General features: G+C 38.0%; 1 protein-coding gene across 1 annotated transcript; it reads right to left on the bottom strand.

Moving 5' to 3' along the window:
• Positions 1-654: 654 nt before the first annotated feature.
• Positions 655-16503, bottom strand: Hk (potassium voltage-gated channel subfamily A regulatory beta subunit hyperkinetic). Its single transcript, XM_002055081.4, is given in 8 exon segments — positions 655-6256; positions 6325-6543; positions 6601-6938; positions 7764-7891; positions 7961-8279; positions 9230-9300; positions 9606-10441; positions 16131-16503. Coding segments are annotated over 7 exon segments (2922 nt in total). The 5' UTR covers positions 10172-10441; positions 16131-16503; the 3' UTR covers positions 655-4975.
• Positions 16504-20500: the final 3997 nt, after the last annotated feature.

Here is a 20500-nt window from a genome sequence, read left to right as displayed (position 1 = left end):
AAGAAGAGAGAAGTTCAACTCAAGGCGGTTCTGAGCCAAACCAGATTAAAACCATAATTTCAATTATTTACCTTGAGCCTCAACTTGAACCGGTTCACTTAGATAAAGATCAGCCGAACCGAAACCTTTACGACAGATGCAGACGAGCGAACGGATCATGGCTAGATCTAGCTATTAATGTGCTAAAACCCGATCAAGTATGTATTAATAATTTCCAATAAGTTCGGAATGCAATAAGGGATGTAGATAGTTAAAAAAGTTGAGGAACAACGTTCCAATTGAAATCTCGGTTCCGGAAGAAATGGAGCTTAAGACGAGGCATGGGTTTGAGCCGTCAATCGAACCATCAGCAATGGGTTTGAACCGTGAACCGAACCATCAGCAATGGGTTTGAACCGTCAACAGAACCATCAGCAATAGGTTTGAACCGTCAACAGAACCATCAGCAATAGGTTTGAACCGTCAACAGAACCATCAGCAATGGGTTTGAACCGTCAACAGAACCAGTAGCCAAATACACATTAATTAAAAATGTATATCTAAATAAATATCTATGTGTATAAATATATGTATATATATATAGAATAGAAAATCATGTCGTTTTTGTTTGAAAGAAAGGAGTTTGTATTTTATATAAGTTCTCAGAATTTGAGCTGTGTTATTGCCGTTCATGCTATAACCTTTTTGGGGTTTTCTTGTTTTTGTTTTTTTTTTTGTTTTTTTTTTTTATAGAATTATTAATATTAAATGTATTTTTAGAGTGAATTGTAAACGATTTGCTCTTTGTGTAGGTTTTTGTATTCATCGCCATTATTATAAAGCAATTATATATATATATATAAGTATATATATATATTATATAGCAATCGATACATCTGGTATGTACGTATTTCATTTATACTGTGTTTTTCTCTTGTGTTATAAAGTATCAAAAACAATTTTGTGATTATATCGAAATTAGTTTTAGCTTTTACTTGTTCTCTTGGGTTTCTTGAGTTGTTTGTTCTCTTGCATGTGGCATTTCTATAATTTGCATTGTTTAAAATAATTTGTATGACCTCCTTGATCTCTGTCGGAAAGTATTCTGGCTTTGCTTTAAGCTGTTTGGTCAAACCCGCCAATTTTTCTTATAGACATACATGCTCATGTGTTGAAATGTATGTGCATTTATCTAGTACAAATTTTCGTTTTGCTTACATTTTGTTTTTGTTTTTTTTTTTTGAGTTTATTGTGGTTCGTTTATTTATTTTTTTTTTTTTGATTTTTTGTTAATTATTTTTGAAATGACTGTTAATAACGTTGTTCTTTTTTTACTGAGAATTGTTGTTGTTGTTTTTTTTTTTTTTGTTATTAGGCGCTTGCAAGTATTTATTTTGCTACAATTATTATTGCCAGGTTCGTTAAGAAAATAACTTTGTTAGATATTAATGCATTTGGTAATTGTTGTTGCCGTTATTTTGTTTTAATAAATATATATATGCACATATATATATATATATATATATATATTTAATGTACTTATCATTTGTTGTTTATTATTTAATAATTATTCTGCTTGAATATTTAAACACATTTGTTTTTTTTTTTTTTGGTTTGTGTAAAGTAAAATTTGTTGTCTAGATTATTCACTAGCGGTCTTTTGTTTAATAATTAGAATCTTTTCAAATATTGTTGCTTGCCGCACATTATTTAATACTTTTAGTTTCTGTTTGTTTTGTTACGTAATTTGCTACAGTTGGCATTTTATGAACTGTTCAATTTGTTGAATTTATTTGTAAATTGTAATTAATAATTTACTAGCTACGGATTAATAATAACAACAGACAAAAATTAACATTTAACTACAATGCACCTGCGCTAATTTTGCGTTCATTTGTTTGTTGTTGTTTATTTAAACATAGTTTTCTTGTTGTTCTTCTCGTATTGCTTTTATTCATTTAATAGTTGAACTTTTCACCGACACTTTTTATTGCTTTCCATTGGCATCAATGCATTAACATATGTATTTGGTATAAATGTATCTGTATTCCCTGTACCCAAAGACTGACTGTGCCAGCGAAATAACTGCAGAAGCTTAGATCGAAAGCTCAGTTGATTGCGAGTAGTACGTAAACTATGTAGGAGTTCAATTAGTTAAAATTTTTGCATATGCGTATGTGGGTAGCCCAAGTGGCCGTGGGGGGAGGGGGGTACAGGGTATCTTAAACTGGGATATGGTCTCGAGTGCAGTAATTAATAATGTTAGCTTAGGCTTGACTGAATGTCTTTTTTTCATTTTAGTTTTCAATGCATACCCTGTAATTGTCGTATAGGATATATGGTTGTGTGTGCAGGGTGCATTAGACGTGTCAGGCTCCATAGATTACTAAGTTTTATTAATCAGCTTACTTATATAAAGCTTATACTTAGGTCGAGTCCATAAAGCTACTTATTTCCATCCGTCTGTCCGACAGTCTAGTTGCATTCCTTTAAGTTTTATATCGTTTCTAAGCATTTATTAATAAAATGTTGAATGTTTTACTTTTGTTATAATTAAGTATATAATAATATATTTGGATGCACTACGGTCTATGAATATTTTCGCATTTAATTGTTTAGAGTTGCTTTCAATCAGGCAATGCTACGCGCTTTAGAAGCGGTTGGGTTGTTGTTGATGTATTTAAAATTGGGTACAGGGTATTAAATAGTCGCGTACTCTCGACTATGCCCTTCTTGTCTGTTGGCCGTTACTGAGGACGGATTAACTACCAAAAAATGCAAATATTATTCTAAAGGTAATAAAAAAGTACGTTATCTGTGTTGAACTAATTTTATAATTACATAAGGTTAATTTCGTTTTCTTTGGCCAGCGGCCTGATGTTTGTTTTGTTATTTACTTTTACGTTTTTTGCATATATATATATAAGTACATTAGGCACGATTTCTCAAGCACCAGTTAGCATTAAGGATAGAGAGAATCAGGCAGCTCAACCGTAATTCAACTGAAGATTGAGGAAACCGGCCTGACTTTATGTTTTGCTTCTATCTATTAATGATTTCTCGTCTCTTAGCAAATGCCAGTGTGTGTGTGTGTGTGTGTGTAATTGTTCAAGTATTTGCTGTATTTTTCTATTACTCTTGTAATTAATTTTAAATATTCTTTTAGTTGTGTATTAAGGCAAACGCAAACGCATTTTAATTGTGAATACATAGTGTCAACTGTTAGCCACTTTTTATTTTCTACATATTTCTTAATATTTCATTGTGTTTAGAATATTTTTCGGATTTTGGATTTCGTTTTCGTATTCAAATTTCGTAGCTGGCCTGAAAATGTCAGAGCTCAGTTAGGCAAACGCTTTGCTACATTCATATGCATGTCATATATGCATCACATATTGCATATGCTTATGTACATCATATGAATGTTTATATATTTAATAGTAATTCATTAATGAACCTTTTTTTTTTTATTTCCTCTTGCTAACTCGTTCAGTTAATTTGTTTGTTTTACTTTTGTCTTTGCTTTGATTAAACTAGAATGTTTTACAAACTATTATATTATTTAAGTTATGATTTTAATTATTAGTTTTAATTTTAAATATATGTATATATTTACTTTACGTGAAATCACAGTCCGTATGTGAAAAGACTTTATGTACTTGAATGATAAAATATATATATAGATATATATATGTATATACGCATGGATTTGTATATGTATTTGTAAATATGTATTATGTATACGCTGTATATACGCATATACCGCTAATTAATTCGTATATAAGTATGCAACCTATATACTCGTTTTATATATATATTTATATATATATATTAACTATATTTTATGCATAAGTATCTCAAGGCTGTGACTGAAAAAATGGTGTTAACAAAATGCATATTGAGCGATGTGTGTGTGTGTGTGTATCTGCACTCAATGGATAACAATTTACTTTAAATTTGCTTTTAATATTATTTTATTTAAAATATAAACTTTGTTCTTTGTTTTGCTTAATAAAAGGCATTTGTTAAATCTTGTTCTTTGAAAAAAACTTCTTGGTTTTAGATTCAAGTTGATTTTCTTTTTTTTTTTTTTTTTTTTTAACTACATAATGAGTATGTCTATAAGATTTGATTCAAATTGTTTTTTTTTTTCTTTTTTTTTCTTAGCTAAAATGTATTTGTTTATTTGATGCATTTTATTGCTGTTGCCTGCCAAGATTCGTTAGTTTAATTATTCATTAGCTAATTTATTTAAAAAAAACCTTTTTTTTTTTTTGTGTGAATTCAATTTTTTGTTATTTTTTTGTTTACTTTTTAGTTGATATGAGCATTCACATAAGGTTTGTGATCTTACAAATTCCTGTGTGTGTGTGTATGTGTGTGAATAAAGCAAATGTTTAGCAAAAGCGCATTCGAGACAAAGTTAAACAAAGGAAAAAGGTGTTGAGAGCTGTGATCATTTACAGTTAGGATCTAATATTGTCATCAAAAATGGGGCACGAGCAAGTAAGCGATAGATAGTAACAAATTCTTTATAGAGATATGGAGAAAACTCGTTAAGAACTGTTTGTTTTCAAGTTGGGAGCAGCATTCGAATGAAAATGAATGAATAATTATTTTATAATTGTTTCTTTTCACTTTGTTTTTTTGGTTTAGTGTCTCGTATAACATTAGGCATTTGAAATATATATATATATATTTTAAGTATACATAGTAGTAAATATATGCATATAAGTACTTGTGTTTCGCTTTTAGTTTTTATTTATTTTTTCTGCTTGGTTGTGTTTGGTTTAAAAAACAAAAAAAAACTTCTTACTTGCTGATGTTGTTGCTTTTTTAATTATTATTATTTTTTTTTTTTATAATATTTTTTTTGTTTATTCTTGAAGATTTGGTTTCTGTTGTTGATTCTACGTGTGTAACTAGTAAAAATTCATAAGCGCCATTTGTCAGCTGATTTGAAATCAATTTGCAGCGTTCCTTGTATACTACATATCTAGAACGCCATGCTAGTGCGCCTGCCGCCCATGCAGCTGGGCCCGCCGCCGATGCCACCGCCGCTTGGTCCGCCGCCGCGCATCGCACTGTGCGAAACGCTGCGACCCATGCGCGCCCCGCTGCCGCGTCGTTCGCGTGCCCGTCGCAACAAATCCGAGGTGCTCGGCCGGCGACTGCTGTTGGCTGAGCTCGGCGAGCCGCGACGTCGGCAGCCAACAATATCCGAGGTTGAGGAGCGGCGTATATTGCCCGAACTGCTGTCGTCGGCGACCGCTGTGGAGGACGCTGCTCCGCCGCCGCCGCCGCCGGCTATCATGTATGGCGACAGATAGTAGGGCGACAAGGTGCTCGAAAGTGCCGGCGAGCCGCTGTGCAGCAGTTGGGTGCTGGAGTTGCGTCGCGGCGTAAACGGTGACTGCGAATAATCGAGCAATAATTTCATCGACTCCTGCGCCTGCTCCTCATCCGCATCGACGCCCTCGATGCGCAGATGCGGCGGTATGCGCCTGTTTGCAGCGCCACCTGGCACAGCCAGACTCATGCCCAACAAGGATGAGCGCGACTGCGACTGCGACTGCGAGCCGGACTCGGACTTGTGGCCAGCACTCGCCGGTGCGCCCGCACGCAGTCCACTGTACAGCGTCTTGATGTGAAAGTCGAAGGATTTGAAATTGAGCAAAGAGCGTCGCTTCAGACCCTTTGCCTGCGCCTGGCCAACAGTCGATTCCCGCTCCTCGTTGCTGCCAATATCATTGTTGTTCAGCGTATCAAATGGATCAGCTGAGGATCCACTTGGCGGCTCAGTTGCTGTTCCTGCTGCTGCTGCTCCTGCTGCTGCTCCTGCTGCTGCTCCTGCTGATGCTGCTGCTGCTGCTGGTATGGCTAGCTGCTGATAATGTTGCAGTTTGTGTTGCTGCTGTTGCTGCTGCAGCTCATGCTTGCTTATTGTTGTTGTCATAGTATTGCTACTTAGGCTAGTTTTACTGCTAATCACTTTCAAAAATTTATTATCATTATCTAAGGACTCCTTTCGTCACTGAATAACACAGAAACCCTGCTTTGCAGCCTCCTTGGCATCCGCCTCCTCAATGAAAGCCTCCTCCTCCTGCTTTGGCGAATCGGCACCGCAGGGCCCACCGCCGCTCAGGCTGAGTGGGCCCTGCGGGCAGGCTGATTGTCACCGAAGCGCCAGTGTGGATATCATTGGCGGTCGCACCGGTTTATTCTCCAATATCCGCTCCAATTCCAGCATTACGCTGGACGACAGCCGCGGCAATAGCTGCGGCAGCAACAATTTCATGATCAGAACAATTGAAGGTTATCTAATTTGGGTGGAAAGCAACTCACCTGCAACGATTGCAAGCTCTGATGCAGCTGCTCCGCCGAGGTGGCGCCCAACAGAAGGCACTGAACGGGCTCGTGCTTCAGTGACCAGGCAATCGATAGCTGTGTCGGACTGCAGCCAAGCTTCTCGGCCAGCGCGGCCAAGTCACGCAACCGATCGCAATGGCGTCGCCCCTCCTCAATCCGATCCTTGCCCCAGCTACCCTGCGGCGACAGTGCGGCCTACAGGGGATCTCTTGTTGTTGAATATATAATAATATGCGTTTTAAGCGAACTTACGTTGCGATTGATCTCATCCTCGGTCCACGAAAAGCTCTTGGTCTTAAATGAGCCCTTGGGCAAAAACAGTTTGTCCCCATTCTGCGTATCGCTCAATGCCATGGACAGTGGTCCCCAAGCCATCAGACCCACGCCTATTTTGTTATACATCTCGGGCAGGTAGAGCTCACACTTTTCGCGACAGAACATATGGTATTCCGACTGCTCAACAATCGGTGTTATGCAGTTAAACTGCCGGCAGTTGGTATACGCCTCCATTATCTCAACCTGAGACCATCTGGCGGTACCCCAATACATGGCCCAGCCTTGCTGGATGACATAGCTCATGGCTCGCACCACTTCTGCAAGCAATGTTCAGTAAGAGATATAGGCATAAATATGGATACAGATATAAATGAAATTAAAATAGTATCAGAAAAGGTTTGGGTATTAGCTATCAGTATAGGCATAGGTATCGATGCCTGCAATAAATATGAATTCGTGTTAATATTGGTAGAGGAATTTTTTTTATATATAAGTAGTTAGAAAAAATGTAAATATTTACGCATAAATATGGGTATAAGATATTGATATAGTAATAAGTAGTTGATAGATATGCCTGTAATAAATAGGCATAAATATAGGCATAGGAATTGGCATAAGTATGTCTCTATATACAGTTAAAAAATGTTCAAATATTTATATATATAAATGGACATGAAATAAATATATAAGAAAAGGAATAAATATAACTTCTTCTGCATTATTTTTGACACTTCTTTTCAACCATTTCAGGCCCTTGAAAAAAAAAAATATTCCTGCTCGATTATTGCCGATTCCAGTCAGTGAAGTGGATTTCCCGCAATCGGTGAATCATTATTAAGTGGTTTTATATAGGTATTTCATATATATAAAAATATGAACAAGTTAACTAGCGAGTGGTCTTTTCCCGGCGTTATTAATTTTCTTCATCTTGGTATATTCGAATATTCCTTTTGTACTTTTCCCAATTCCACTTAGTGGAGTGGTTTACTCGCAACCGGTGAGATTGTAATAAATTGCCTTTAGATATTTTTGCACCGATTTTTCAAAAGTAAAATTTAATAATGTAGAGCTTCGAAAATAAGTTCGTAAGCGTACGAACTGATTTAAATGTAGTCAAAGTATAAGTGGAGAGTACCCACCTTCCATGGGACACATGGGATCTGCCTTGTGAATGATGACAATATCGATGTAGTTCAACTGCAGACGTTGCAAACTGGCTCGCACGCACTCGATGATGTGTTTGCGTGATAGGCCCCGCTCCTCGGATCTGTTCAATTAATAAACACATTAGTTTGACAACTTCCCGGATATAATTAGCTATAATAGTTGAACTCACTTGGTGCTCCAGTACACCTTGGTTGTGATCACATAGGTGGTTCGCTTCCAACCCGTGCGCTGCAATATTTTGCCAATTTCCGTCTCAGAGTGCGCCTCGGAGATGTCAAACAGATTGATGCCGCTGTCGATGGCCAGTTTTAGTATGGCCTCGGCCTGCTCATCACTGACGCCCGGCGAGAATACTGGCCATGTGCCCAAGCCCACGTTCGAGATACGCAGACCGCTCTTGCCTAGATTCTTGTACCGCAAGCCGGGCGTGGGCGTCGAGCCGTGCCGCAGCGGCAGCGCCGGATTGGAGCCCAGGCTTATCGAACGCCCTAAAGCGGTGACAGTGGCGGCAACAGTCCAGAGATTGATCAGTATGTCAGGGTTGGGTTGGGTTGGGTTCGGTAAGCATGCGGCGGGAAACGTTTGTTTATTGTTATTGTTAGCGGTTCCCACTACCGAAAATAAAAACAACCAACAAATCGTGCAACAACCAGCATAAATCAAACGAAAAACAAAATACTTTAAGCGTAATCTATAAAACTATTTGCCTAGATGCAGCATTTAGTTTGTGTAAGTGGGTGTAAGTGGGATCAAGATCTCAATTTTACCAACTACAGTGTACTGAGGCTACTTTAGAATGGTCTCCTTTGAAATCAAATCGCACCGGTTCGAACCCGGCATTCCATGATATATTTAACTGTGGATCGAAGCGAAGCGAATGCTTAAAGCATTGCTCCAAACACAGCCGCATCAGACAATTAAAAATTACAAATGGAATTGTTTCATTAAATTTTTTAAGGATGTGACAGAAGTCTGGGTTCATTCCAACGAATCGAAAGTCAGGCACTTGATTTGAATTGTAAATCGAACCAACAACTTCTCTTTTATTGGTTTGCAGCACTGTTTGTAAAATAGTTTAAAAGCTTATGTCTCGTGGGCGTCATTTAAATACTCAAACGATGCATGCATATGTCGATATATAACTATGAGAAGTATACAGGCAGTAGGTTTTTCAATAGAGGTTAAGAACATTTTCGTTTAGCAGCTCGTACCACTTGAGTTGATTCGTGTTGAAATTAAAATTACTATATACGCGTGCACCACTAGTCAAAAATCGGGTGTTTCGAGTGCAAGTATGTACGGGTACTTATACGTCATTGATATGTATGTATTGTACATATGCAATTATAGAAAAAATACAACAAGCCAAGCAATCGAAGAGTATCAACTAAAAGAACAAAAAAATTATAAGGTTATATAATAGTGAGAAATTCGATACCGAAATCAAGATGACCGCCCGTACCACTGAACTCCTCCATGCAGTCGAGGGACGCTATCGGGGCCCGGCACCTGCAAATGGATGGGCATTAAAATGCTTCAATTAAAATGATAATATATTTTGGTAATTTTGTGATAAAATTTTTGCCAAATATCCATGACAATTGATTAGTTAAATAATATCGATAATTGTTTAAGAATCATCTGAAACAGTTGAAAATCAATATTTGTAATTAACATACATATATACGTTTTACCGGGGGAATATCCTTATTACAACTATCGTTTCCATGCAAACTATCTTGCAACTATCGCGTTCGATAGTTTTTCAATGCAAGCGCTCAAGGTCAGCTAGGGATTAGACAAGCTCGCTTTACCTGTAAATGGTCACCGGGTTCGAGTCGTCGCTCGCATTGTCCATATTGTTGTTGTTGTCGTTGTTGGTCGCCGCCTGCGCGGAAGTGGCGCCCATTACGAAATTCAATGTGCCTGGCAATGTCACGCCAGACACATTCAAAGTACCGCTATTCATGCTAACCACTGTATCTGACGCTGACGCTGACGCCGCAGCCGGCTCCGCTGCCGTGAAATTCGCTGTGCCTAAGATGACAGGCGGCTGCAGTACCGTTATGGCTGCACCGCTACCATTGTTGCCAACGTCGCTGTTGGCAACGCCGCTCAGGCCGCCCGATTCGTGGCCCAGCAACAGCGGGGTGCTGGCATTGGGCATATCATGTTGTTGTTGTTGTTGTTGCTGTTGTTGTTGCTGTTGTTGCTGTTGTTGCTGTTGCGTGTAGTCGAACGTTGTGTGCGTGGCCGTGGACCCAATTGCGTTTGTATTTGAATTTGTGTTTGTTGCTGTGTTTGCGTTTGTGTTTGCATTTGTATTGGTGCTGTTTGCTGCCTGGCTGCCATCGCCATTCAGACTGCATACCATGGACATCTTGAGCGGCTCTCCCGTTAACCGTTAACCGTTAACCGTTTCCTTAGCTTTCACATTAAATGGTCTCCATAATTATTCTTATTCTTGTTTGTTATTGGCTTCTGCTTGAATTCCGTTTGGTTTTCTGTTGATTTCTTAACTGTTTATTGGATTTGTACACTAGTTTTTCTTAAACTTGACTAATAATCACAATTTGAATGTTTCACAGCAGCTTTTAGCTGTAGCTGCTACTTTAAGGCAAGTCCAGTCAAAAATTTGTTGCTTTGGATTCTAGAGTATGGATTAAACATTTGTTTTGATGCCGAAACTACACATATGGTACACACATATGTACACACACACACACATACACTCATAAAAGTAGTTGAAGTACATACATTTGCTAGAATGCGTTCAACTTTTACGTTGACAAATATGCCCTATGAAATGTGTGCACTAGCTAAGTAGTAAGAATATCATATCGTACAATTTTAAGAATGGACTCTTGTTAACATTTGTCACAAACTAGCTGCCTTTCACATTATGCTCGGCAATATAAAAGCCGTTTGCAGTGAATAATAAATGAAAGGGCTCTAGGCCCTTTTGTGTACCTCCAGGGTATTAAGCTGTCGAGTTACAATAGCGCGCATCACTTGGAGTCTTTGTTATTATGGCTTTTCAATACAAAACAATGGTTAACTGTAAGCGGCCACGGCCACATCCAGGACAACAACACTCTCTCTGACAAAAGGCTGTTGAAGTAATGGGGTCAAAGTTCGTGACACCAACAAACTGTGTTGGGCCACACAGCACAATGAAAACATTTGATTTGCCTATTCCAACACACAGAAATGATGCCAGTTGAATGGACAACGATTAGTTAGTAAACATATTTATCAAATTATCTGAAGAGCATGTTGTTGTTATGGTTATTGTTGAAAACGAGGCAGTTGCACACTATCAAATTATATTTTTGATTGGTAAGGCAATAAAACAATAAAATAGAAACGGAATCATGCATTTTCCGTGCACAGCCTTTTCTCTGTATAAAGCTGACAAATGTTGATTAATGATGAGTCGAGGTAAGGTTTTCTTTATCGTTTTTTTTTTTTTTTTTTGAAAATAGTTGCAAACGTGACCTGAAACCAAACATTAGCCCATTGGCTGTGGAACCAGGGCCAGCGTATGCCACCTCACGTGGCTGGTCACGCAACAAGAACAAAAAAAAACAGAGCCAAGGGCTAAAATGCAAATTATTGTGCTCCGTAAGCAAAAAACATTATGACCCAGGCGCAGCATTGACTTTGGCTAAGAACCAATGCCTAATTTTTATTACCGGCCCGCCGGCCCGTGACTTCTGGCATGTTGACCTTCGGTCAGGAAAGGATACATAACCAAAGTGCCGCCAACCTGAGGCCCGGTAACTACACAATTTCTGCTCAGCAGTTCCGAGTGGAAACAACAGCACACACTATGGATATTGCTTACATTATTCGCATATTTATTGATTTTAGAAAAGCAGCTGCAGGAAGTGCATTAAGCTCTTCAACAGCGTATTTCGATTGCTGATTAATTTTTAATTACAATCAATAGCAACAAAATATTGTGAGCACTTATTCATTACGAATAATAATAAGGGCATATAAACAAGGCTGCAACCTGGCTTAAAAACGAACTGGATCTGGTTCAGCTGAATAGCGCACAAATATAAATTTAAAAAATGTTTAAGTTTTTGACTAGTTAAATACTCTCAAAAACGAACTCGTTACCATCAGAAACTTGTTAAGAATGCGGGACGAACTTTTGAATCATTAACGCGATTCATAGAAGTTGGAAAATGTGGTTCACTTAGCGAACCTTCATTGTTCGTCTTTTGAAGCGAACCACTGAACATTATTATTTTATGCAATATTATTAAAAACTTGTAATTTGTATTTAAAAGAGTACGAAAAGAATAACAATGTTCCACAATGCATTTTTGCATTTTTTTTTATTTATTTACTTATTGAAACCGCACTGAGGGAGGCCACTTAGCTCTATGGGAAAGGTGGACCCACACATTCATCTAGCGGCTGTTTAATATTCAATTGTAAAACATATATAAATATTTAGTTGAATTCAATATTTGTTGTGGGCACTGCCAGCCATTATTATGAAATGCGGCGTTGCCAGAGTTGATTTGGCATGCAGTGAAGTTGGCTGCAGCTCGCAACGAATTATAGCTCCTATTTGCCAGAACTATATTTTAAGCTGTTATTCAACATTTATTTCTAAGTTTCTTTGAATTTTTGAAGAATGTGGTCAAGAACTCTCTTAAAATCACCGATACGAACATTAACGGTAATTATATACTGTCGTCTCATCTGATAAGTATAATGAGCGCTTAGCACTTGAGGTGTGTGCATTGTGGGTTTATATGAGTGCTGCGGGGCGTGAGCTGGGGGCGGGGGGGCGTTAGGGCTCTAACTAAGCTTTCGATTTAGTGCATTGTGTAATGTGGTATTAGAGACAATTATTTTTAGATTAACAGCAGTGGATGTTAAGCGCGTACAGTGGCTCCCGAATGTATGCTATACTAAATTGCCGTTGTGTTAAGTGCACACGTAGCTGTGAGATTTTGTGACAGATGTGTGTGTGTGTGTGTGCGTGTGTGCATTATATAGCAAGTCCATTTATTGATTTTGTTTAGCGTTTAAATTGTCTCATTGGGGATTATCTGTTTAGCTGTGACCTTATATGCAGCTATATGCACATATATGTCTATATATATATTTATCCTTAGCCTTGCTTTGACATATTTGGCCTATAAATTGAAAGTCTAGGCCACGCTCGCGCTGGCTGCTGTTTGTGTGCTTCTATGACAACTGAACCGCACGGCCCGCAATTACATAAAACCAACTGCTGGGCCAGGCCCTTGATCTTAATACCAGCCGCGCTCCGCACAGAGATTTTGCGGTCGGCCTAAAAGCAACAAAAATAAAAAGCAAATGGGAAAAATGAAAATAAATGCAATTTTTATGTTTATGCACTTCGTTGCAGCTGCCACGGACGCGGACGCGGAGGCGGAGGCGGGCGCGGACGAGGACATGGACATCGTGGCTCTGGCTGCGACACCTCCCCACCGCCCACCAGATTGTCAAGCCTTGACTTGTCTCGCGCTGATGCTGAAAATAGTCCACATTCACATCCACATCCACATCCATACACACAAGCACACACACATACGCAAACACGCGCAGCGCATTGTTACACTATATATTTTTTATTGCGGAACTTTTCAAGCCGCGTTGTTTTGAGCTACTTTCTGTTGTTCTTGTCTTTCTCACAACCCTTGTCTTACCGTGAGTTTACACTACCAGTGTTGCAAAGTGTTTTACGAGTGCAGCACAAGCCAACGTTAGCTTGGAAATGAAATTGCGAATGGCAACTGCAGTTGAGCTTATTTTACCTCTATCCTAGACTGCATATGTCAGTATTAATTTGTAATAGAGCTTGCAGGAAAAAGGACTTTGCGAATGTGTATATCTGAATAATTTATATATGTTTATATATACATATATATATATATATATATATATATGCGCATATGTTTCAAATATTTGCACAACTGGCATTTTACTGGCACATGCCAGTATGTAGTGGGCATTGCATTAAGCTCAGGTGATATTTGTTTGTATTGCTTGAGCTATACTTGCCGCAGATGCACAGATTCATGTAATTGCTTACAGCTCTAAGTGTGTATGTCTGTCTGTCTGTCTGTGTGTGTGTGTGTGAAGGGGGGGCTTGTTGCTGGCGCAGCACGTAGCTGACATTATAAATAATAAAATAAATACCTAAATACGTAGAAACTTCACACTCACACACATTTATGTAAGTGTTCGTATAAATGAAAACAAATGGAGCCGCATTTCTGCTGCTAACTGGTAACTGGTCGATATTCCGCATTTGCTGTGTCCCTGTTTTAACTGCAAATTACCCTGACCAATGGCCAGACACTTGCACAGCAATGTTGTCTGTAGTATAATGAAATTAAAAATAATTAGGAAATTGGCATTGAAAATGAATAAAGTACTCTAATTCTGCCAAAGCACCAAGTATTTTATACACGCATATTAATATTCTGCTATGTTCCCGAACTCCCAGTAAATTCCAGTTAATATGTTTATTTGCAATAAATGAATGAATAAATAATGAATAGTTGTTATTGTTTTTCGTATTTTAAATCCTGATTAAGTGAGCTAGTGTATCTATAGATACTTTGTGTTTTCATTTATACTAATTGGTTTTATCTCAAGCTTATTGCAGTGAAAAACGTGTCAAACAATCGATACAAAAGTTAACTAAAGGCCGCCAAATCGCGTAAAAATATTTCAATACCTGTTCTGTTGATCGCAACACGCATGTTTACGTGTATGCATGTGTGTGAGTGTGTGTGTGTGTGCATGTGTGAGCCAGTTCGTGTGGCATGCAACATTCGAGACATTCAAACGCTTGTCATGTTTCTATGAGCAAAAGATCAAATGACACGCGCATGCGACCAAAAAGACTGCACGAAAACACGACAAATCAACTCGATATAGACTCAATTATATATGAGGCAAGCAATAAGCAAATAAGCACAAAATAATCAAATAAAATGTGAACATTTTTGTTCCTCTTTATTTTTATTAAATAGCTTGCAAGGCCTCTGTTGCCCTCTGCGGCATTTGGTTGACGTTGGCTTAAAGAAGCGCCTGGCTTTAAACAATGTGTTTAAGCCTTGACAACTTTGGCATTTACAAAGCGCTTACAAATTTGTTTTGCCTTTGTTGTGCATATTATTTACATGTGTCATTCATCTTAGCTGTCAGGTGGCCGACCAGAGGGTGGACAAATTGATTGACGACGACTTTGGAAAACAAATGCACAAAATACGTATATCCCAAAGTATCCACATTCGTTTATATAAGTGACATGCAGGCTTAAATGCATTTAAACACTTTCCAATTTGTTGACGAGTGGATATAGAATCCCATTTTGACAGATAACCTGGCTTGAAACCTGTGCCCTTGAAAACTTGGATTACTCGCAGATGCTTTGTGTGATTAATTGGAAATGAATAACCGAATGCCGCAAAATGGCATAAGGATGTTGCGACGCACAACATGCCACATGCGGCACAGGCGCACTCTCCCGCACGTGTGTGTGTCCTATACACGTAGGCTTAATAGGCAAAGTGTCGTTACTTCTCCAAGTCAAGTTCTTCATGTTTTTTAACTTTAGACAACACAAGAAAAAAAAATTCAATTTTCTATTGAAAACAAGAGATCGAGAAATCCTTTATAATTGGCTCAAACACGTTAAAAACAAAAAAAAAAATCATTAAGATAATCACTAAAAAAAATACGTTGATATTATTATTTGATTTTTAATTTTTCTGCACTTTAATTATAGGCAAATCGCTTTTCGTTTATTGCCGGCGCGTGTGAAAAAAATGTTCGACTTGGTCCAAAGATGAAGACCTGTAAACACTTAAAGATGCTTTCAGATGCTGTCACAAACAACTCAAGTAGTCTCAGCGAGCAGGAAGAGCAACTGGATGGAAGCCAAAATTGCATCAATGATACGTTACGTATGCAAAACACTAACAAATATAGACGTCTTTATGGCTAGCAAATAAAATCGAGAGCTGACAAGATATAATATATCAGCTATAGTTGATAGATATACATATATTTATATATATATTATATGTATATGTTTATATAGAAATATGTGCATGTAAATAAACAAGATTCGAGGAGCTGGGCGCCGAATGTCGTCGAATCATTTATGGCACTTAACGGGTGCAATACACCATTTGATTCGATTTGTGGATATTGTTACATACTCGTGTGTTGTACATATGCATGCCAATATATATATATATAAGTATATTTATATATAAGCATGTGCGTTCTTGGACATTTTTAAGCACTGTATTTTATAAATGTTTACATACATATATTTTATGCTATTCACTATTGCTAGTCTACAATTTATGAATGTTTTAAAATAAATTTTATTTTATTGTTGTCGTTCGCTTTTTGCAATTCTCTTATTGTTTTTATTTGTTTCTTATTTTTGTATGTTTTTGCCGCTTTAGCCGCGCACCGTGGCCATTCGTTGCGTCTGACACGCGAAACACGTAACACCGCAATGAAGTCGACAGGCGAAAGACAAAATATTTTGGCCCGCAAGCCGAAAACAGCAAAGCGAAAATGGCGAATACGCTGGCAGTGACAGAGGCAGAAAGCATAAAGCACAAGGCAGAAAGCAAAAAGCAGACTTCGACGACCGACCGACCGACCGACCGACCGACCGACCCACCGACGGACCGACCGACCGATCGACCGCCCGGCCGCCTGGCCGACCGACCGACCGACCGACCGACCTGGCGCAACGGCCAAAACACACCACGAACAAAAAGTTGCCGCAGAGCTGGGCGGCGGGACGCAAATGTGTGTGCGAATAATAAAAAAAAATAGAGAACACTGGCAATGGCAACGGAGGAAACAAGAAAGCGGCGGCATCTCGGCAACAGCAACGGCATCGGCATTGGCATCGAAACGACGACAACGCACGTGTTATTTGTACCAGCACAAAAAAGCGGAGAAGAAAAAACAAGGAAACAACAATAAAATAAAAGAAAATGTCATAGAAGCGGCAACGCAAGAGAATAAGAGAGCAAGTGCGAGAGAGCGTCACAGCGAGAGGGAGAGCATAAGAGCATAAGCCTAACAGCCCGCGCAATTGCAATTGAGTAACAGAGCCCAGCAGCTTTTTTGGCTCTCTGTTTTTGTGGTGAATTTGAGAGCGGCACACACGTGTTCCAGTTTTCGAGCGAACCATCACAAAACCGCAGTGCAGCCCATCAAGCCCACAAAAAGAAAAGACGCCCTGCCCCACCACCAACATTTTGGTAGGCACAACTGTGCGGCTCTTGTTACTATGTTCTGTCCAAAATGTGACTTTGCAAGGCAAATGGAAATGGACACGTACATTGTCGTACATATACGTAAACGTACACATACATCAACATATATATAGATCCACATGCCATGCACATACATACATATGTATGTTGAACTCATGCACAATTTGTGTCGAGTCGCAAGTGGCCACACTTTTTTTCGGGCTTAAGCATAGCGTAAGCTGAGTTTACAGTTTGTTTTCTTTTTTTTTTGGCACTTTTTTTTTTGCCTGGTGTACTTTGTAACCACACACAGAAGTCCACCCTGACACAGATAGCATATAAATATCATATTTAGGGCGAGCTATGCATACAGAGCAAACGCCGGGGAGTGTGTACAAGTTAGCCACTAAGTCTCAAGTGGGACAAGCTGATTGCTTAGAGCATAATTTATTTAATTAACCTGTGCCAACCACGATAAATGAATCAAGGCAAACAAAGCAGAAGACACAAATTGAAAAAAACTTGTTCAGCACAATAAGAACAGTTATGATTGGCTTTTATGGTCAGAAATGGAACAGTGCAACGTGTTGTACCACTTCGACACTTCGTGTCGTATGAGCAATATAATGAAAGCGTTGAAAAAACTTACTAAAATAAATAAATGTCACTACCAACTTAAAAACTCAATGAGTTAATCGCCTTAAGGACATTTTGAACTTTATATACTTAGTTAGCTCGAATTAGTTGGATTGTAACCACGTGTCGTATGAGTAATATAGTAAAAGACTTTTAAAGCAAATTACTTGTTTGATTGATCAATTAACTCTCTTATTAAGCTTTCGCATTTCTAGGTTTCTATATATTTATCAGCTCGCTACAAGTTCACAGATTTTTTACCACATGTCGTATGAGTAATATAGTAAAAGACTAATAAAAATAACTAGTCGTATGAGTAATAAAGTAGAAGGCTTGAAAAGGTTACTCGATAGCATACAATTATCAATTAACAAATTTATTTAATGCTGTCGTGGTATTGTCAAATATTTATTTAATAGCTAGCTTTATTTACAGTCTTTTTAACCACATGTCGTATGAGTAACAAAATTGAAAACTTGATAAATTACTTGAATATGGAATTGTCATTTAACTCACAATTCGAGGGCTTTTTATATAAATATTTACTAAATAGCTAACTTAACTTTCACAGCGTATTTTTTATGCCACATGTCGTATGAGTAAAATAATTTTCAATTAAAAAATTCATATATATATAATTGTCATTAACAATTTAAACAAGTAAGAGGTTCTAGTCGGAAGCTCACGACTAGGGGATACCCTGAACCCTTTGACGGACGGACAGACAGACGGACATGGCTAGATCAACTCGGCTTTTGATGCTGATCAAGATTATATACACTTTATAGGGTCGCAGATGCTTCCTTCTGCCTGTTACATACATTTGGATTTTGCACAAATACAATATACCCTTATAACCATTTTTAATGGGTTCAGGGTATAAAAATCACTTAGTCTATCGTCTTCAGGGCATATTGAAATTAATATATTTAGTTACTCGTATGAGTAATATAGTGAAAGGCTAGAAAAAGTTACTTGTCGTATGAGCAATATAGTAAGGGACATTAAAAAAAATACATGATAATATATAATTATCAATTAATAAACCTTTTAAATCGTCTCGATGGCATTTTTAAGTATTTATTTATTAGCTATCTAAAATTTCTCAGATTTTTATTATCATACATGTACGAGAAATTTATTAAAAGCCTTGAAAATTCAACCTGAAATTACTTGATAATAAATTAATATCAATGAACTCACTTATAAGGTCCTCTCAAGGACATTGTCCAATTTATATATTTGTCAGCCAGCTAAAATGTATGCGTTTGTTTTGTCCACATGTCGTATCAGTAATAATTTATAAAACTTGCAAATGGAACTGAAAACTTGTTTAAGTATTTAAATCTCAATAAGCTCACATATAGAGCCCTGTTGATTCACACATATAATATTTTTTCTTAACGCGTTCTCAAAACTCTTCCGCAGTTATATTGAATCGTACTATAATCAACCTCTGTCTGCGGCACTACTGAAAATATGGCCTTGTCTAGCAATAAGTGCATATACGAAACAAATTACTTTTTAATTATACTATGGGAACAATATAAATAATTCTGCACCGATTAAATTGTACAGTTGCGTACCATAATGTGTGCAAAATTGTAAGCTTTGTTGAAATACTTGCAGGGGGAATATGAAAATGATATGTCTATAAGATTAGGGATGAACAAACAGTGCTCCAGCTCACAATGCCCGATTAGGGCATGCCCTGTATCCAGCAGTCAGACACATGCTAACACAGAAACACAGAGAGATACGCAATCGGTCGATATGATAAACCTTTGCCTTACAAAATTCTTACAAAAGTCTTGAATACCTCAGGGGTCTGTACTCCGCTATATTTGAAATTGCCATGTGTGTATACCCAAACCCAAAATTGTAGCTTCAAAAATGGGCTTATATGGTTTTGAATCGGAGAATGGGGGGTGGTAGCTAAAAGTTAAAAATTCTTACAATGTATATAGCACACAAACGAGTTAGACCGTTGATCAGACGGACAGTTGGACAGGCGGACATTGCTGGATTAACTTGACTCGGCATTCTGATACAGTGGAAAATTTCAAAAATTACATGAAGGGTATAATTTAAAGATTGCAACCATATAATTTCAACGGCTTACACTTTGTAGTTTTTCTAGCTTCCGATTTGCGGTGCATGTCACGGCTAATTGGACCATTCACCAAGCCATTATTTGTGCTGCGTTTGGTGTGGAACACCACACAAAAGCTGAACGACCGAAAAGCTTTGCATGACAAATGCAAAACCGCCCCAAAACATAATGCACACAAAAGCTTACGCCGCGAATTCTTAGCGTTTGCGCGTCTGCTGGGCTGGGTTAGATAAGAGAAAATGCTAAAAAGCTGATTTTTGGTTGAATTCGGGTTTTCTTTTGTGAATTACAAAAAAAAAAAAAAGAAAAATACAATAAAATTTAAATTTGATTTACAAGAAGCTTTTGCTCGGAGCGATTGTAGGTACCGCACGTAAGACAGAAAGCTTTGAAAGCACCTGTAAGCTAAGATCGAAAAGTGGTCGAAAACTTGCACCCAACACTGTCTTATGGCATTCTGATCGTGTCATAGATTGTTATATACTTTGGTTTTTGATTTCACATTATGTAGATTGATATAAATATCATAGATACATATGTATGTGTATGTACGTATATATAGCATTGATTTATATACTCACATGATGCGATGGTAGGCATCCGGCTGCGTTTGGGCACATGTCACGGACTGCTCGGACTCCGTAGAGTCATCGCGCAGCGTCGCAAC

This window comes from Drosophila virilis, chromosome X, assembly GCF_030788295.1.
Source record: "Drosophila virilis strain 15010-1051.87 chromosome X, Dvir_AGI_RSII-ME, whole genome shotgun sequence".
NCBI lineage: Eukaryota > Metazoa > Arthropoda > Insecta > Diptera > Drosophilidae > Drosophila > Drosophila virilis.
The sequence above is the reverse complement of the archived record's forward strand: the minus strand, read 5'-3'. Positions and strand labels throughout refer to the sequence as shown.